We start from the raw sequence: 20,007 nt of genomic DNA, 5'->3' as shown, positions 1-20,007 counted from the left end.
CATAGGGATAAAACATTAAAAAGAAGGATTTGGGTATCGAACACGAATTCATCTGGTTGCTAGTCCACTCTCTAGACCAACTGAGCTGTAGCATCACAATTTAATTATTTTATACATATATTATACATAGGCAAATACAAATGGGTGAGGGGCACAAGGGCAAGGTGTTCTGTTTCCTGACCCAGGCGGCCGTTTGGGCATGCAAATAATTGATTCCGAGAGAGATATAGCAGTTAATTTTTTCTTAATTCTTAGCTTTTCCCAGTTTACTGACCTGATTTTTTTATAATTTGTAGTATATCTTATTTAGGAATATGATTAAATGTATTTATTTAGTTTCATGTGTTATTTAGTTAAATTCTTGTCATTCCCATAAAATTTTACTGTTTCAATTTTAAAAATTACTATGTTATCAAAATAATGTTTCTTTTTTGTTAATGCTCAAAGGTTTATAAATAAATACTCATTTTAATAAAACAAAATCTTATATGACTGGCTGAAATAAAATCTAACTTGATTATTTCAATTACTATTAAAATATTAGTACTCCCACAACGAGAATAATGTAGAGACTACTCGTATCTACATTATTCTCACTTTTATTTTATTATTTATCTACTCTAACTATTTTTTACGATTTTTTCAAAACGAGTGCCAAAGAGAAGTGACTCAACTTTCTTGGACAGAGGAAGTACTACATTATGGTGGCGTTCAGTTTATTGTACTCCCTCCGTCCCATAAAAATATGGGCGGATGAAATGACACGGGAATTAAGATAAAATTGGAGAAGTAAGAGAGATGAGGAGAATGATATGGTAAAGTAAGAGAGATGGGGATAATGGTATGGTAAAGTAGAGTTAGTGAATAGTGGAACCTACATTATTAAATTGATATATTTTTTAAAAAATGGAATGCACATATTTTTGTGGGATTGAGGAAAATGGAAAGTGCACATATTTTTATAAGACGGAGGGAGTATAAGATAACAATAAGAGATACAATATGAGAAGAGCCATAATATAATTTGTCTTTGACATGGCGGTGAGAGAGTTAATTATGAGATACTCCCAATTTAATCTTTGCATTATGGAGATGGAACAAAATACATTTCAGGGGACGAACTTTTGAAAAAAATGCAACCGAACAACAGATAAGATAACCATGGCAACTGATCAAGTCTAATATGGAAGCTCCCATTGTATCCGTAATCTATTTGTCCATGTGCATACCATACCATACCATCAGTATAAGATAAAGACAAGAAAAGAATACAGTGAAACTATAGATTCTCATTTATACAGTGAAACTATAGGCAAAAAAATACTCCTCACCTTACATATCACTAATTTCGGATGCTACAAACCTACACATATACATGCATATTCCTGGATCAAACCAGAAGATAACATACAAAGGTGTGTAACTGACAGCACAAACTAGGACAAGATAAGCTATATATCCCTAACAAACTGCTGTTAGTATATATATATCAGCTAATCGAAAGAATAAATACAGACCCATATATCACCAGACGTTCGAATCTGCACAACCTTGATGCCTGACTAATCTCACTATTGAAACCACTCAAACACCATTGCAGAGCATAAGTTACTGATTCATCTTTGCAAAACGACCCTTTATTCTCATCCTACTTTCTGCTCGAACCTTCCTTGATTCGTATCTCACATGCTTGTCATACCTGCCACACAATAATTCCCAAATCTTGAATATGTAAGAAGCTCGATTTATAATAGATTCAACCATGGGAAGTTTAAGAGAACTTATACAGCTTTTATGCATACATCGTATGACATGAGGCTGGAAGTTTACCTTCTAGTTTTCTTCTTCTCTTTGTAGCGCGATAGTGCAGAGTCTCGTTCTTGGCTGTTGAGCTCCCGCGTTGCTGAAGTAGGAAACAGTTGGAAGGCCTTGGAATCTCCAGGAACACACGGCTGATTCTCTTGGAGACCATTGGTAAAACCAGTACTATCACAGGCATCTGAATCCTTGTCTGGCACCAAATGGCTCATTTCAGCGAAATCACCAAAATACGTGGAAGGGAAGCCTTCATCTTGAACCCCTCCAACAAAACACCAATCAACATTACTACGCTGCAAAATCAGAGGAAAAAGGAGTTATATTCATACTGAATTAATCACGTGTTTTGGAAGAAAGCCGATCATGAATAAAGAACGTCGCAATAATGCAATCCAATAACAAATGAAATTAAACATAATATCATTATCAAGAATTTGTCCTCAAAGCATAAATTTAACCAACTCTAACTCATTACCTCATCTGAAAGAACATTTAGCTGTTCCACTTTAGTTTCAAGGCCAGGACTCGCCTTCAGACATTTTGCAGTTATTTCTGGCTGAGTACTTTCAGCATAGGCTTCAAAGTCAAGGGAACCACTGTAGTTCGGATCCTTCTTTGCCATCTCGTGAAGTTGGATAAATATCTCTCCTTTGTGTTTACCACACAATGCATTTCGGTTCTGATAGAATCACATCATTCAAAAGGTAAATCCAAGAGCACGCAACACAGGTCACTAGTAAATGCAAATCAGAGATAGATATCTTGCAAGAAGAGGGAAAAAAATTAGTATTCAATCTGCTACAAGACAATTATTCACACCATAACAAAGATCACTACGAGTAAATCTCCACCATTAATACAACAAAGCAGAGACCATCATCAACCATAAAACCATAAGAAGCTAGTTACCAAAATGAAACAAGCTAAACAGAACTAAAACCCTTAAACCCTAAATTGTGCAATGAAATGAGCAGATTTATGTATATAGACGTCACAATGCGTGTATAATTGTGCGTATACAAAATTCAGAAATCAAAATTTGCCAAAAAAATTGAACTCAAAAACAAAACCTTAGGCAAAGAAGGCACTCTGGTAGCCTGAAAAGCAGGCGCAGAATCGTCATAATCATTCGCGACGATCAAATCATTGAGGCTGACGACCGACGGCGTCTCCCATACCAACACATCCGAAAATTCGTCATCGTTCCCGCCGCCGAGATCCAATTTTTTTTCCCCCAAATCCTGCAACCCTAGAAATCCCAGCAGCTCGCTCACGGAAGGACAACCGGTGAACCCCTCCAGCGGGCGCCGATCGTGGATAGATCCGAAGCTGTTGTGGGACTCCCAGTCGCAGTTCTGGCAGAGAACAGCCGATTCGGCGCAGCAGAAGATAGAGGAGGGCGAGGAATTGCAGGAATCGCAGAGGAGCGACCGGTTGTGCTTCTCGAAGAGCGGATTCGTGGAGTGCACCTCGCGATCGCAGCTGAAGCAGAGCTTGGCGGAGTCGGCGCGGCAGTAGAGGAGCGCCTTCGAGTCGTTGCAGAAATCGCAGAGGCGGTCGGTTTGACTGTGAGTGTCTTGCTCTGCTTTAGTCATGGCGCTAAAATTAAAATATCTCCACTTTTTTTTTGCTTTCTAGAAATGAATGAGGTGCTGCATAATCTGGAATTTTGATGATTGAAGCAGTGGGAATTTGAATTTGTGTGAGAGTTAACGAAAACTCCAAAACTAAACCTTATCGCTTTTCACGTGTCATAATATCTAGCAAGTACTTTTATATTCATGAAGATTAAGTTACTGTTATTGGTAAATTTGTTTTTAATTGAAATGTTGGTTTCGTTGGTAGGTTATATCTGGAAAGGTATTTTGATTATATTATAAGATTTGGTTATGTATGCCCTACTCCACATTCCGAGTGAGTTTACTTTATAATACACTAATAGTATCGGATTTTGTAATAAAATATCTAGATAAAATGAAGGTAATATATCAATAATTTGTAGCTTCCCTTTTCAGAAACTCTATTTTCAATTTACTAATGCAATAATATGATATCCAACTATTAACAGACGCAGTCACGAAATAATTGATAATCAATAATGAAACCAATTATTAACGTTAGGTTTTCAATTAACTATCTCATTATTGTAAAAAGAAGACTATGCCATTATTGTATTGAAAATAAATAATAACAGCGTCATATTTATAGACGAGAAATCGTCAAAAAGTAAAATTCTTTAGACATATTTGTATCAATAAATTTAAAATAGTTGTTTAGATAATGAAGAGATACAGAGACTTCGAGAGAGTTGTGTGAATTGAGACAAACTAGGCTATTGATCACGGTTTACATGGAAGTAGTTAAATTAATGCTTACTTAATTAATCATATTTATTTTTTGTTTCATCAGAACAGTACTTGTTGGAATTAATATCATTACGTAATTGGTGATGTCAATTGCCAGAATCGCATTCCAAATGCTATAGAGATAAAAAACCAATGCGTTTGACCATTTTCCCTTTCTTGTTCTCCAAGTTTGAAATGAATATTCAAGTAAATTTAATTATCAATAAAATCTGGTTTACTTACAATACAATATTTAATTTTACTAAATGTTAGTAGTAACATGTATTGGATGATATTTAGGGTGTGTTTTTGCTTATTTAGAAATAGGAAACAATATGAAAATGCATGAAAAATCGTTCTTACAAACCAACATCTCTTTAATGTGTAATTTTACTTTCTTTGGTTTGAATATGATACATTTTTCGTGTCAAACAATCTACAAATTAAAGATTTGTAGTTGAAGCACCTATCCTATTTTAGTACTTTTGGTGTTCGTGGCGAGTCTCGAATCTCCATATAAATTTATTACGTTTTGTGTATAGCCAACAAAATTTCTTTTGCATGCGCTTTTTGTTAAATGATAGTACTACTATGGTGTTTAGAGCATGCGCAGCGGTGGACGGACGGCGTCCGTCCGTCAGTGCCGCTGGCACGGCGCTGCTCGCTGCGAAGAGCACGTCCGTGCCAGCCAGTAGGCGACGTGGCGGCACGCGATTGGGCAACGACATAGCCGTTGCCTTTGAAAATTTTTTTATTAAAAATTCGGTATTTAATTTTTAAAAATGATAAAAAATAAAAAATATATTTTCCAAATCCCAAAATATGGCCGTTTTTTGCCCATTTTCTGAATTTTTTTGATTTTTTTATTTTTTCCTCCCAAAATCATCTATAAATACACACATTCATCATCCATTTATCACTTCAAATCATCTCTCATTCATCTCTCATTCATAATTCTCATACAAACTATCTACACCTTCATCTCTCACTCAAAACCTCAAATGAATTTCACCCATCTTATGGCGGAAGCGGAGCGCGAAGAACAAGAATACTACGAACAACATCGTGCCGCTTACGACGCATATGTCGCGGCGAATACCCCCGCTCCTCCTCCTCAACGAACTAGATCAATTCGCCGCTACATCCATCGTGACCGGGAGGGAGCCCACAACCGTGCCGCTGGCAAGAGCACGGTTGTGGATGCTCTTACCTTCTTACATTTAGTATTGTTTTATGTCGTTTTTGTAAAAATATTGTGCACCCAGCAAATTTCTAACGCAAGATCTTCATTGCATGAATTTTTCCAGCTCTATCAATGAAATTTAACCATAGAAAATTACATATGATCTAGACGAGTTCATATGAAAAGAATCAAATAATAGTGAAAATGATAAAATATATTGATTCATCACTATGTATGCTTTAGACAACCTTGTAATGATTTTATTGGCACACGCAAAGATTTAACTATTGGACTTTTGTTTGTCTCCGAAAACGACTAATGTTGGATTTTTGGACTCCACATATCTGATAATATCAGTTGCAAATCATTTTCTAGCAGAGATATTTATTAATGAACATACCAGAAGCCGATAGAATTTAAGTGTAGGACCTGCTACGAAATTGCTAGTAATCCCCACATCACGACAAAAGAGAGGTAAGTTAAAATACGCATGATAGAAAAAGAGATCCAGTCCGTTCAGACCTAGTTTGAATTATGAAATTGAGACTCCAACAGTTTTGAATTCAATTATGTCTATGTGTGGATATTTTCCCACGTCTAATATGGTGGCAATTCCGTCTATGTGTGATATAGAAATTCCATCACATGTGATATATATGTACATTATATAATATTAATTAATTACTCCATATTAAGCAAGTTTGTATTTTGTCTCCAGAGTAAACAAGGACAAATGGACAATGTATTACATCATCACAGAATTGCATATTTGATGCCATAATTTGAACAGAGATTGGAAGCCTGCACTAAAAGAAACAACCCAACTCAGTCTCAAGTCATAACCATAACAATCAAAAGGATTTAATTACGTGCGATTTAATTAAACCCGGAGGTTTAGTTACCTAAAATCCAATATTAAATCATTTGTTTTAGAGAGCCCAGCACAAATGGATAGTATTAAATACATAACTTACGCAAATAAGCCCATCAGGTCTACTTATTAACTAACACTAGCCCAAAACTTAACTAGGAATATTGAGCCCACAACTTAAGCTAGCCCATTAACCAAATCATTAAATTGAGCCCACTCCACAATAAATATCGGCCCCAAATTAAAGGGAGGAGGAAGGGGTGTGTGTTGGGGATCGGCTCTAAATCAGAACCCTAGCGTTCTCCTCTCAATCTAGATAGGAAACCGGTGTCTCTCTCATTGGGTGCGACGGCCGGCCTCACCATCTCCTAAATCCCCCTCTCGGACTCTCTCTCATTTCAAGGCTCATCGGTGTTTTAAATTCAAACCCTATACATATAATCCATTTCACTTTTATTTCAATCCAAATTTACTTTCATTTTATTCCGATGGATTGTAACGACGCTTTCCCATTCAACCGGAATGAGCAAGATGAGATGGACAACTTTGTTCATTATAGAGGTTGGAATGGGGAAGCCAAAGCAGATGTTGTTTTTATACACTTATTCACGACAACAAGTTCGAGGACATCTGGACACTTTTTCAGAAGAGTCCCAAATTCAGCAGTGGGGTCGAGGCTGCAAGTGGTGCGCCGAAGAGAACCAAAGCGAGAGTGAAGGATCCGACAGATCTTAACACGAACCACCCACACCAATTGAAGGGACTGATGAAGGAGAATACATTGTCGATGTTGAGATGGAACGTGAAATGCACAACTACATCATCATAGTCTCCACGCCAACTTAAGATCGAAGAAGTAATTTTCTATTTTTAGGACATTAAATTTTTTAATATTTGTAGAGCTTTGAATGTTTCTAATAAAGTAATTTCATTATATATTTTTCGATTGTATTTGAATTTTATACTCCATTCGTTCTATAGTAATGGATGCGTTTCTTTTCAGCATGGAGATTAAAAAAATTGTGTTAGGTGATTTAAGTAAAGGGAGAATTAAGTGGAAAATGAAAAAGATAGAGAGATGAAGAGAGAATAAAGTAAGAGAAAGTAAAGTAGGAGTGGAGAAATGTGTTGATTTTTACTAAAAAGGGAAATGACTCTATTACTATGGAACGTATCAAAATGGCAAAATGAGTCTATTGCTATGGAACAGAGAAAGTAATTATTCGAAAGTTAAAAGAATGAATAGGACAAATTAATGTAGGAGATATAACTAGTAGAGAAAAATGATTGATGGTATGGGTAGAAGAATGAGAAGAGGCTTATGTCATGATGACCTAATAGAACTATGACCTCAAATTAAACTTTACTACGATAAACCGAGCAACAGTTTTGATTGAAATTAGTATGGAAAGTAAATGAAATACACGTGTACGTTATTGTTGAAATGTTAGAGGGCCTAATTAATCTTTTAATAAAATTAAACAACCAATGCATCAAACTCAAAATTAAAACGTGATCAAAACGCATCATTTTTTAGGTTTGAGAAGAAAATTGAGATTCGTATTTAACCTTTTGGTCTTCGCCATTCATTACTAGATCTTATATGATCGAAGTGATTCCCCTCTATGACAAGATCTTTGATGCTTTCCAACATGCTACATAACATGTGATTGAGCTTATTGATATTTTTTTAAGATGTAAAAGTTGAAGTTTCATATTTGGCTTTTAGATATTGTCTTGTCAGATTTGAAATAACATATACATTTTCCTTCTCGAAAAAGCAAAAAAATCACTACTCCCAAGCTACTCATTTTGTTACATATGAGGGTAGGCGGAGAAAAATTGTGAAACGGCCTCTTTTACTTCTTTTACTATAAATATATTTCTCCTAAAACTATAAACAATTGTTACAAATTTAATTCAAAATACCAACAGTGAAATATTGGTCCATGACATATATGCGAATTCTAAATCAAAATGGTCCAAGATTATAAAATTTTGACGTTGAGGTATGTGCTACGTACGTAGTACTACTATATCATTTCAATGACTAATTTGATATACGTAAATAAAATAAGATGATTCCAAAAAAGAAACAATATATATGGGAAAAGTTAAGGGAATTCCATGCCTTTCCTTATCTAAAATATAGTGGTTGAATCCATGGATTCTTATACTAAAGTGGAGCATTTTTTTTTCTTTTGTTACAACTTTATGCAAATGGAGTAAATAGAAATGGACAAGGAATTTGATAAAGTGGAAAGCATAGCATTGTCCCTTTCTTTCCTGGCAAATATATTGATGTTTCGTATTCACTCTCCCTCAAGCGCACACTCACACAATTAATTTACTATAATGCTTATTTTAGCCTCAATATGTACTAGCATACTTATATTTTGTTTCTAGGCATGCAGTCGTATATTTTTCTAACGGATAGCATGATAAAACATATATGGTGCCAACACATATATAGACTAAAGAGTGAAATTATTATGATGTTCAAATTATAACTTAACAAGCATATATATTGCACACTATGAGGATGGATCATGACATAACTTTTCTTAAACTTAAAACACAAAATTATTATCAATTAGCAAATATATTGATATCACTTGGCATAAAAAAAATACCAAATCGCTAATCCATGATTATCAATTTCTGACTCAATATCAGTAACTACTAACTATATTTTGAGATACTAGTATCCAAAAGCTGATATGGATTTCAGTTCTTAAAGTTCCCAGTTTAAAAAAGTTATCAGTGGAACACTCCCTGCACACAACAATGCACAAATTCGACTTAAACCGCCATATTGTTGTATGGGATAAGCGCAAAGTGCGTGTAAGAGTGCGATTTGCGTGGAATACACATGAGGATATGCCACTTGGCGAAGATTTGTGTGGCCCATTAGACATATATAGTGGTTACAATTTTCTCTTTTACACCAATGTGAGATATTGTTGTATTTATTTATTTATTTTTCATTTGCCAACATGAATTTGACTTCATGTTTCCGTGTCAAGGTTCTTTGTTACGTCCGATGGCAATAATAGTAAACAACAATGCTTTGCCAATTGCTATCAAAGTTATTTGGGAAGCTTGCACTAGGTGGAAAATACAATCTTCATACACGGTCTGCTGGCAAAATTAAGTGTCGTTTTAACTTGGTCTCGTAGTATATAAAATGTTTTGTCCTTGAGTTTCTTAATAATAATTACAACCTTGATTTGGTGTAACATGCTATATAGTGGCTGGGATGATCTTCACGTATATAGATCAACATATATACATAACATTATACATAGTACTGTAATCTAGTGGAGAAATCAATTTTACTTGTAAGAAGACATTGGACACTCTTAGGGGTGGGTTGCCAGGTTGGTATGGTATACCGTACCGAAAACTATGATATGAAAAATATCATACCGATACCATACTGAATTTTTTCGGTATAACGCAATCCAGTATACAGCAAAATTCGGTATTATTAATTTTTGATATTGTTATTGTAGTATACCGAAGTATGGTACGATATACGGTAAAACCGTTATGGAAATAAATATCTATTTTATCCATAAAATATAAAAAAGTAGGATTTTCGGAGTATACTATAATTCACTCTCTGGGTGTTTGAAAGGGCGGTTTAAACAAGATAACCCTTGAAGCCAAGATAGATCAAAGTAATTAATCTTCATTTAATATACAAAAAGCAAATAGAACAACAACAATATAATATTCTTGAAAGAAAGCAATAAGTTAATAGCCATGATAGCTAATCAGCTAAATCGAAAGCTATTTAATTTGTTGCCCTAATCACACCAAGTCTTATTCTCAGCACTACAACATTACACACACATTGAAATAGTACATACCAAACAGAAACATACTTAATTTTCAGGGAATGATTAATCATGGGAGGACAAGGTCTGCTGATAAGGCCTGATGAGCTGGAGGAGGGAGCCGCTGAGGTGGAGCGACATCACCTCGTTGGTGGACCCCATGAGCTTGCCGCCGATGTAGACCGCCGGCACGGGCCCGTTGCATCCCAGCCGCGTCAGCGCCTTCTCGATCTCCTTCCCGTCCGGGTCGTGGTCTATCTCGTGCACCACCGCCTGCACCCCGAGGTCCCGGAACAGGATCTGCACCGCGTAGCACAAGCAGCACGTGCTCTTGCTGAAGATCACCACCCCATTCTCCGACGCCACTTTCCCTATCTTTTCCATTGAACTAGGGTTTCTTTTTCGATTTGTTTAAGGTTACTTTCACAATTTCCTATGCGGGATGGAAATTGTGGGCATGAAGTGGATCTGTTTTGCGGCTCTATTTATAAATGAAGACCAGCGCCTATGAGCTTGTAAGAGAGAGAGGGGGCTTATACGGTTACATTTTCCACCAAGAACATTCCAAAGTTGGTTGATTTTTGCATTACTTTGACACTTCGATTAATTATGGAATCTAAGGGCATCTGAAACGTGGATGACCTGGCCCGTTCCCCTGGAACAGGACCATCGTGAGCCGCGATGTTCGTGGGCCGGGAGTACTGGTGCCACAATTATCTCGCCACGTGCCCCCCTCTCTAGAGCCAATGAATAGGTTACGTGCCTCCCACATTTTACTAATTTTTTCAACCTATTTTCCATTACATTTCTTAAAACCTGCATCGAAAGTAGTATTAATATAGTATGTAATTCGAGCGAGGGTTTCCTTGCCCAAATCTCTTTTGTTTTGGAGCCCAATCGAGGAACTCTAAGTAGATTAATTTTGGCCGAACCACATATGTTATTTTGTTCTTTTTTTTAATCTTGTGTATAAGGTCATCTACAATGACACAAGGTTTCTTAAATCGTTCATTCCTTAGCTAGTGTGCTTCCAGTTTTTTGAATCGAGTGTAAAAGGAAATGTTTATTGAATCGGGTATTTATAGATGAGAATAAAAAGTATTGGAAGAAAATGAAGAAAATAAAAAAGTGGATAGAAATTCATTGGGTGACAAATATACTCCCTCCGTCCTACAAGAGTATGCACTCTTTCCTTTTTAGTCCGTCTCACAGAGTATGCACATTTTGGAAACTAACAATAGTTCTTTAATTTATTTACTTATTTTTTTTTATCTTTATCTTACATTACTAATTTTACATTAAAATTAGTGCTCAACTAAAAATGCATACTTTTATGGGACCAATGGAGTATTTGAATAATGTAAAAACCTTTAAATTTAAAATTAATTTTTCTAATTTTTAAAAATAAATAATTAAAAATGCTTATAAAGAAGCTCACTGGCACGCCCACAAGTGGGCTTCACGACAAGCCCTAATTAATTGGTCGGGGGCGGAACGTTCCTCCCCTCGCCCCTTCACCTCGTGTCTTCCGTTACATCAGAGCACCCTCAACGCGCTCTGCCACCAACGGTAACAGTTGTTGATTCCCTAACAATATGTGCACTTTGATACTACACATTACATGAACTGATATTGTTGGAATAAGAGATGGAATATTGTTCCGGAATATGAGATTCCCTCTTTGGATGACAAATTATAATCCGTAGATCAAAAGATCACTTTTTCAAGATAAGAAATATTTCTGTTCACTCAAGTTGAACATCACGATATTTAGATCTTTATATCTTTTTCTCTCACACTTTTGAATAAAATTCTGTGGAAATGGGGACATATTTTTGACCACGGTCTAATGGTATGCAGAATTTTCTCATTAAATTATCATTAAAAACAAAACAATTAAAGAAAAATTGCTGGCTGATCAAGAATATAATCTCAAGAATCTTGTAGGATGGGCTCCCTTGTAAACACGTTGAGCCTCTACTGACCGCTGAAGGTGCACGTGATCTTCTCTTGTTACAAAAAAAATACTGTAATAGAATTGGAGATCAAGATCGAAGAATGAGAATCATGTAAGGAAATCGTATGTTTCTGGTGGTCGATTTTCACCAAAATTGTTTGTTGCAATCATATCCTTTAATTTGTGGGGTAAAATCAAATTTATATTCTGTATTGAAAGAAAGATCGATTGAGAATATATGAAGGGCTTTCGGTGGTGAATCTTGGAGTTGCGACCACCAACTTGTGTAGTTCGTACATACTGTTTGTATTCTACTTTTCTTAAGTAGTACTACTAATACATCTATCTATACACACTATAATCTATATGTTCTTGAATTAACATTTTCTAAGATTTTGCATGTTGTCTGTCTCTTTTGGTTTAGTAATATCTTGTCATCGATGTCATAATATGGGTTTAGGTCAAACTAAGCAAATGCGATTCTTGAAATGAAATTGATGTTACATGTTGGTATGGTATCACGAATCTAGTAATGGTGTTTTCAATCGACTACACATCAGTGTATAGTGAAAGCCTACAAAGTGTATGTATGTTGAGCTGGGGAAGGTGGCAACTGCCACATTGTGTTGGTAATAAATTTCATGTAGTAATTAATATTTTCATTTGTGGGTGCTAGATTTTACATTCATTTCTCGAGTACTAATTATTTTCATTTTTGGATTCTTGGGTATTATATCAAGATGGAAATATTAGGTGAAATTAGGGTTGTACAACAATTTAGGCAATTTGGTAGAAAAGATAGATAAGATAAAACGGAATAAGAACACATATATGATTAAGGTCATATTTATTTGCCATAGGAAACGGATCCTTAGCCATTTACTGTAAACAGTGTTAAAAATTAATAGAGAGCGAATATACATTTATTTAGAAATACAACTAAACAACCAAAAAATACTAATGATCATGCATTTGAAACTGGGACAAATATTGTTAATTACTACTCCCTCGTATTCAAAAAATAGAAACATTTGAAACGGTACGGGTTTTAATGCACATTGGTAAAGCAAGTGAGAAAAATTGATAATATAAGAGAGAGAAAAAGAAAAATGAGTACAGTAAGAGAGAATGAGAGAAAAAGTAGTGAAACTAGAGTTAGTAGATTTGGGGGTCCATGTCCTAAAATAGAAATATTCTAAAGTTTTTATTTTTAAGGAATAGCCCAAAATAGAAATAGTTGCTATTTTTGAAAAACGAAGGGAGTACTACAAAACAGAGTAAACAAATTAAATTTGAGAACCTAAAGTAATTAATAAAACCCAAAAAAGATTAGTCAAATATATAGTTCTCGAGACTTAGAGCATCGATCGACCACAATGGGTGGAGACTCATCCATGTGAGATGCAGCGGCTGATGGACGCATTGCGGATGGAGGTGCGGTGTTGGGCGAGCATCGCTCGCCAATATGGGAAACAAGGCGAATCAACCCTCCATAAACACTCATAGGAAGAGTGCGTACATCATATATACTCTCTGGGCGTGTGAGTGAGCTTCGTTTTTTTGACGAATTGTAAATTATTTTTTAATTCAAAAAAATGTTTATTTAATTAAAAAAATGACAAATTGTAATTTAATTTTTGATGAATTTTAAATTTTGAATTAAATTGCGTATTCATATAATAATTAAATAGAAATAAGCGAGGAATAAAACAAATAAGAGATGAGACATGGATGAATAAAAATGGGTGTAAATAGAAGAAGAAAAGATGTGGTAAAAAGTGATGTAAAACTCAATAAAAAAAGGAGTAATTTTTGGAATCAAGGTAATAAATTTCTTCGTGCATAACAATTGTATATAATTCGTGACATGGATAACTAGTTTTGCAGCTTGAGGAATGACATATATATACGTTGTTTTCCAAGTTGCGATATTTTCTCAAAGTATATACACATTTTTTAAGTGCCATTTCAACATGCAAGTTCCTCAATTCTAGGACGTGGAGGAATTTTGTGGGGACATTTATTCATTCGTTTTATATGTGCAACACTCTAGCTTTGCACATGGCTAGCTATGGTGTCATTGTTGCAGAATATAATCTTCATGTACATATATTATTCCTTTTTCATTTCACAAAAAAATAAATTTTCTTAAAGATAAAATTTCCATGACCATATGATTAATAGATAATGAAGTGTGAGTTTCAAAATGATTCAAAAACAAGTTGGCGATTGCTGTCTGATTGAAATGGGATGTTAGCAAAAGTATAAACCGAATAGATTGATTGTGCTTATAAGCCTTGATAATGATATACACGAATATCTTTGTCTTAATGTGATATTGAAATTGGGGAATTTTGCTTCATCTTTGCAGTGATGAGAGGAGACATGTGTGAGTTATGCATTCATTTTTACATGGAATATTGTATCATCCTATTAGAAGAATTAAACTATATACCTGCTTACATATATAAAATTTAAACGTACTAGCTAGTTATATTTTATGTCGACATATATATATATTTTTCAACATCTAGCACGTTATGACGAAATTATGCCCCTTGCCGGGGCAGTGGGGCCGGTCGACCCTCATACCCACCGGGATCCGTCCTTGGATGTAATAGTCTCATCTGCGTGTGGGGTAGTGATCTCTTTTAAGTCGATCTTCGATTATTACATATGTGATCAGCACCAAATATAAGGAATTTGATTAGTCTCATCATAAGAACTAACAAGACATGTTACGAAATCCAACTTTTCCGTGTTATAATGAGCTTTCTCTTTTCTTCTTTTATTGTTTATGTTTATGTTTTTTGCTTTTTAACTATATGTGTGGTACAAATCAAAAGAGGTTGATGCGAAAAGAATTGATCTGACACCGTATATTGTCACATTGATATTATGCCAATTGCCAAGAAATACGAAGGTGCAAATTTTTTGTTTTAAAATAAAAAAAGAACTATGTAGTATTCCAAATTAGACAACACAATATGTATCCAAAAGCCTAGCTAGATCATGTGCTATGAAGGTGCAAAATTAATCTCATTATAATTTGTTTTCAAGATTAAAAAAAAATGGTGTGACTAAACAACCTGTGAACCAATAAATGGACAATGTTAGTTACTATATTACACCAAATAAAAAGGCTTTTGGTATTCTTGCATCTTTCAAATCTTTTTGGGCCTTTAAAGTGAGCCTATAATAATGCAATCATTGGTTATATATATATTTTTTGTCCTTTTAGAAGTATTGTACACCATTTTTCTGAAATCATCACATTTGTTTTGTTGTATTTAGGTCTTTTATATCTTCTAATATGGCATGTTAAAACTTAAAACGAAGAAAAACAGTTTTACCAGAGGAGTACAAGATTTGAGCAATATAATTCGTTTATTTAATTATTTTGAGCAATATTGCTAATAAAGATGCATATTATTTAGATTTTGATTACACTTAGTGTTGCAAGCGTGGGAAGTTATAGCATTTTTCGAGGGTGGATGCAGGCGGAGGAGCGGCATCACAGTAGCCGCGGAGAACGTTGCTTTCTTCGGCAGTAATGCCGAGGGTTCCGAGCATGGAGGGCCAGCACTGGCGCTCTATGACTTTGATGGCACTGCAGCAGTTTTCCCCGAGCTGAGTCTCCCCGTTGAGGAAGAACATCACCATTTCTCCGCTGCAAGATTGGAGCTCCAACAACGCGTCCCAGCAAGTGCTCGGCCCCTCTTCCGCCACTTTCAGCCGCGCTGCCAGGCTCAATCTCGACTCCAGGTTTCTTGCTGAGGACGACGCTACCATAGCTGCCAGGAGAACTGCGACGAGCTTCGTGGGGAAAGCCATTGTGTTGATTTTTAATTTGGTGTTGAGAGCTAGGATTAATTGTGTGATGATGTATGAAATCGACAAGTCGGGAAATTTATAGGGGACGAGAAGTTGCAAGTGGTATAATGAATTAATGGGACTGGGAAGAAGAAGAAGAAGAAAAGGTTGGGAATTCGGCGAGTTTTTGTAACTGATCAACTCTCACTTAACCTGCCCATCATTAACTACTTTAATTCATGTTTAAGGGAATTCCGTGAGTTTCTGATGGTACTACTGCACTGCTGAAATTTATTTGGCCACGAAATAAACATTGGCATACTCAAAAAGTGAATTGTAAAAGTTAGTGGAATGTGGGTATTACTTTTTATATATTACTTTTATAATAAAATGTGAGTTAATATCTTTCTCATATTTATTGTATTTAAAATTTGTTTATTTTATTATTTCAATTGTGAATTAATTATTTGAGATCGATGGAAAACAATATACTCCTTATTAAAATGATCGACTGATACACAATTTTGGTCAATTACGCAAATTAAGTACTATGCATCTTTGATCAAATTGAAAATTAGAAGTCTAGGATAGACCCCAACTCCAGTTGACATCAACCTTCGTTGTTAACTTTTTTATTCAAACGATAGGTTCTCTGGTTTTTAAACTAGCATAGGAGAAAAAAAATCACAATTCACAAACTTTAATTGAGGCGTTTCATGCCAATTGCTACAGCCTACAGTTAATATGGCGAAAACGCAATCCTTTGATCTTCCACTACGTCTTACATCTTAAGTTATAAGACCATCCACTACGATGTCTCTATACCGTCCCTTAACTACTATTTGACCACTATTTGAGGGCCCCACTGTCCTTTTTTCCTCCATTACTTAACTATGGGACGGAACCTGCAACGCTCCGTCCCTTAATTACTATTCATTCAATTTCATTTTTTATTTTTTTTTCCAATCCAATTCAATTTAAACAAACACAATTAATTAAAATTAAAACAACATTACAACATAAAATAAAAATACAACTTAAAATTTTAAAAAAACATAATTAAAATCTTAAAAAAATAAAAATGACATAATTTAAAATACAATTTTATATGGACATCCTTGAATGTTTTTGTCACGCCCGCATTTCCTAAGGATAGGAAGTACGGTGGACCGCGACTAGGGGAGGAATAAAGAAGCGGGGAAGAAAGGGGGAGAACAAGAATACTTGACCCGAAAACATTTAATAAAAGGAAGTTCACTTCAAAACATTGTACTGTGACGACATTACTAAAGTTAAAGTAATCAGAGTTTAAATAAAAACATTGTATCGGATTACAAAGCAGCGGAAAAGACCAAGAGATAGATAATGCCGGGTATGACGACACGACACCATCCAAAAGGCAAAGTAAAGACACAATTTTGGCTTTAATTGCTCAACATCCGTCATCCCCATCGTCGCTCAACCTGCACATTAAGAAAACAACATGCAGGGCTGAGTACCTATTTCACTCAGTGGACACACGCCAAAATCATAGTTTGTCATGCCATAACAGTGTAACCTTGGGGTTTTAAGTGTAAAGAAAATAACCCAAGTACACTAAAACATATTTCATAAATTCGACTGCGCAGTCATTTTCTGATATTGCCACCCTTATTCCCACCATCATACACTATCTGATCCAACGGGTGACAAGGGGCGTGGCCACACCCCAGGTCAACTAGACCGGCCAACTTGCTCTCAGATGGCTCCCGGTCTCGTGTACACTAGCCTGAGGGTTCGCAGCCCTACAGACCCGAATTCGATTAAACATATGTGGTAAACCACTTCAGATAGGTTTCAAAGCAAAACGGTTGGCAAGACAAACAGTTCACCTCCATAAACATTTCCGGAACAGAGTCCGCATTAAAGATAACCCACAAAATAGTAGGGTAGAAAAGCCCACCTCAATTGCTTAGCTTTTAAATAGTTCCCTTCTTCAACCACAATTTCCTCGTAAAAGATCACCCTTTTGAAAGATAAATAAATGTCATGATTAGAGTCAGGAAAGACGAGGTTTAAACGACAATGCATGATTCCTACGTGGATGACTTCAACATCTAGCACGTTACACGTACACACACTTAACAACATCTTATAAGTCAATCACACAACATCACACGTCCGAAACACACCACGCACGCACCCGACACGCATACCACGCACCCACGACGCGCACACGACACACACCCGAAACACTCGTACTCCCGGTATACCCTCCTTGTGCAAACGGCTCACTTGGCTCGGAAAAGGTTCGGAAAAAGGCTCGGTGTCTCGGCCTGGCTCGGCACCTCGGCCGACCGTCTCGGCCGCCTGGCTCGGCACCTCGGCCGACCGTCTCGGCCGCCTGGCTCGGCACATGTCTCGGCGTCTGGCTCGGCCCTGGCTCGGCACCTGTCTCGGCACTGGCTCGGCACCTGTCTCGGCATCTGGCTCGGCGTCTCGGCCGCTGGCCCGATCAAGTGCACACCAGTTTTCCCCCAACCAACGATTCTCAAACCTTATACGACACTCACACCACACATTCTACATCCCAAAACACACCCGAAAACATGAGATCAAACCTCCAAGACTCTCCACTACACCACCCTAGGCCAAACCCTAAGTCTCTCGGCCAACACACACAAACCACCCGAACCAAAAGCTAATTCCTCCGAGCCATCCCCTGGCCAATCACACCCACATACATCACAATATCAAAACACCCAGATTCACACCCATTGCACAAAAACACATCACCCAGAAACGTACATCTCGCAGAACTGCGCAGTTTACTTACAAAAATCATTATAAAATCATCCGACGTCCAATGAAGCTGAAATTTACACACCACACAGAAGACACACCCAAGTTTATACAGTTAAAATTTCGTACCAAAAGGAGATCGTTTGATCAGTCAAAAAGGGGTCGGACCCACTGTCAGTCACTACCAAAAACATCCTCAACACAAACACAAAGCCACAAAACCTATTCAGCATCTAAAACCTTCCAAATTCGTCCTAAATGCATGTGTTTTCGAAATTGGCATGAGTTAGGGTCTTGGGTTACCTTTCCCGGAGAGTTCAAATGTAGTTCGAAAGCCTTCCCTACTCCGACTCCAATTCGGTACGAGAGAGAGTAACACCTTGACGAATCCAAGAAAACGATGAGAGGGAGTGAGTGGAAAAAGAGAACCGAGAGGGAGAAAGAGAGAAACCTTACCGGTGTTGAGAACAATTGCGAGAGAGGAGAGAGAACGAGCGATGGTGAGAGGGAGAGATTGAGAGAGTAGATAGTTTTCTATTTTGTCCCACATCGAAAGTGAAACATAAAACATTCAAGGATGTCTCTATAAAAGAAGAAAAACCAAGAATGATTTTATCCCACATCAAAAGTGAAACATAAAACATTCAAGGTTGTCTCTATAAAAGAGAAGCAACCAAGAATGACTTTGTCCCACATCGAAAGTGGAACATAAAACATTCAAGGTTGTCTCTATAAAAGAGAAACAACCAAGAATGACTTTGTCCCACATCGAAAGTGAAACATAAAACATTCAAGGATGTCTCTATAAAAGAAGAACAACCAAGAATGACTTTGTCCCACATCGAAAGTGAAACATAAAACATTCAAGGTTGTCTCTATAAAAGGGAAGCAACCAAGAATGACTTTGTCCCACATCGAAAGTGAAACATAAAACATTCAAGGATGTTTCTATAAAAGAAGAACAACCAAGAATGACTTTGTCCCACATCGAAAGTGAAACATAAAACATTCAAGGTTGTCTCTATAAAAGGGAAGCAACCAAGAATGACTTTGTCCCACATCGAAAGTGAAACATAAAACATTCAAGGATGTCTCTATAAAAGAAGAACAACCAATAATGACTTTGTCCCACATCGAAAGTGAAATATAAAACATTCAAGGTTGTCTCTATAAAAATCCAAGCCCCTTGGCCTAGCGGTAAAGGGTGCTGGATACCGCGTCCATCCTGGAGGTCTCGAGTTCGAACCCTGGGTGGCGTAATTTGTCTTTCCTCCTTGTTATAGGAGTTGATTTGTAATTTCCTCCTTCATATATATGATATAAATATATGAAGTTATTTTTTTTTTTTTTTTTAAAAGGTTGTCTCTATAAAAGGGAAGCAACCAAGAATGACTTTG

General features: G+C 36.4%; 3 protein-coding genes and 1 long non-coding RNA gene across 4 annotated transcripts; all 4 read right to left on the bottom strand.

The window, feature by feature from the left end:
- Positions 1–1,269: 1,269 nt before the first annotated feature.
- LOC121745271 (zinc finger protein CONSTANS-LIKE 13-like) lies at positions 1,270–3,564 on the bottom strand. Its single transcript, XM_042139102.1, has 4 exons — positions 2,889–3,564; positions 2,294–2,497; positions 1,831–2,111; positions 1,270–1,699 (listed from the first exon to the last, which is right to left on the bottom strand). Exons 1-4 carry the CDS (start codon positions 3,411–3,413, stop codon positions 1,609–1,611), a joined length of 1,101 nt encoding a protein of 366 aa, XP_041995036.1. The 5' UTR covers positions 3,414–3,564; the 3' UTR covers positions 1,270–1,608.
- A 6,327-nt stretch (positions 3,565–9,891) lies between these two features.
- Positions 9,892–10,967, bottom strand: LOC121743484 (glutaredoxin-C13-like). Its single transcript, XM_042136787.1, has one exon. The coding sequence runs from the start codon at positions 10,441–10,443 to the stop codon at positions 10,126–10,128; it is 318 nt and encodes a 105-aa protein (XP_041992721.1). The 5' UTR covers positions 10,444–10,967; the 3' UTR covers positions 9,892–10,125.
- A 4,286-nt stretch (positions 10,968–15,253) lies between these two features.
- On the bottom strand, positions 15,254–16,090 carry LOC121744138 (egg cell-secreted protein 1.1-like). The gene has a single exon (XM_042137579.1). The coding sequence runs from the start codon at positions 15,848–15,850 to the stop codon at positions 15,467–15,469; it is 384 nt and encodes a 127-aa protein (XP_041993513.1). The 5' UTR covers positions 15,851–16,090; the 3' UTR covers positions 15,254–15,466.
- Positions 16,091–17,795: 1,705 nt separating this feature from the next.
- Positions 17,796–19,086, bottom strand: LOC121744474. Its single transcript, XR_006038620.1, has 3 exons — positions 19,067–19,086; positions 18,914–18,989; positions 17,796–17,834 (listed from the first exon to the last, which is right to left on the bottom strand). It is a non-coding gene; the product is annotated as an uncharacterized LOC121744474 (long non-coding RNA).
- Positions 19,087–20,007: the final 921 nt, after the last annotated feature.

Source organism: Salvia splendens, chromosome 8 (genome assembly GCF_004379255.2).
Source record: "Salvia splendens isolate huo1 chromosome 8, SspV2, whole genome shotgun sequence".
Lineage (NCBI taxonomy): Eukaryota > Viridiplantae > Streptophyta > Magnoliopsida > Lamiales > Lamiaceae > Salvia > Salvia splendens.
Note: the sequence above shows the minus strand (reverse complement) of the source record. Positions and strands in the feature narration are given on the sequence as shown.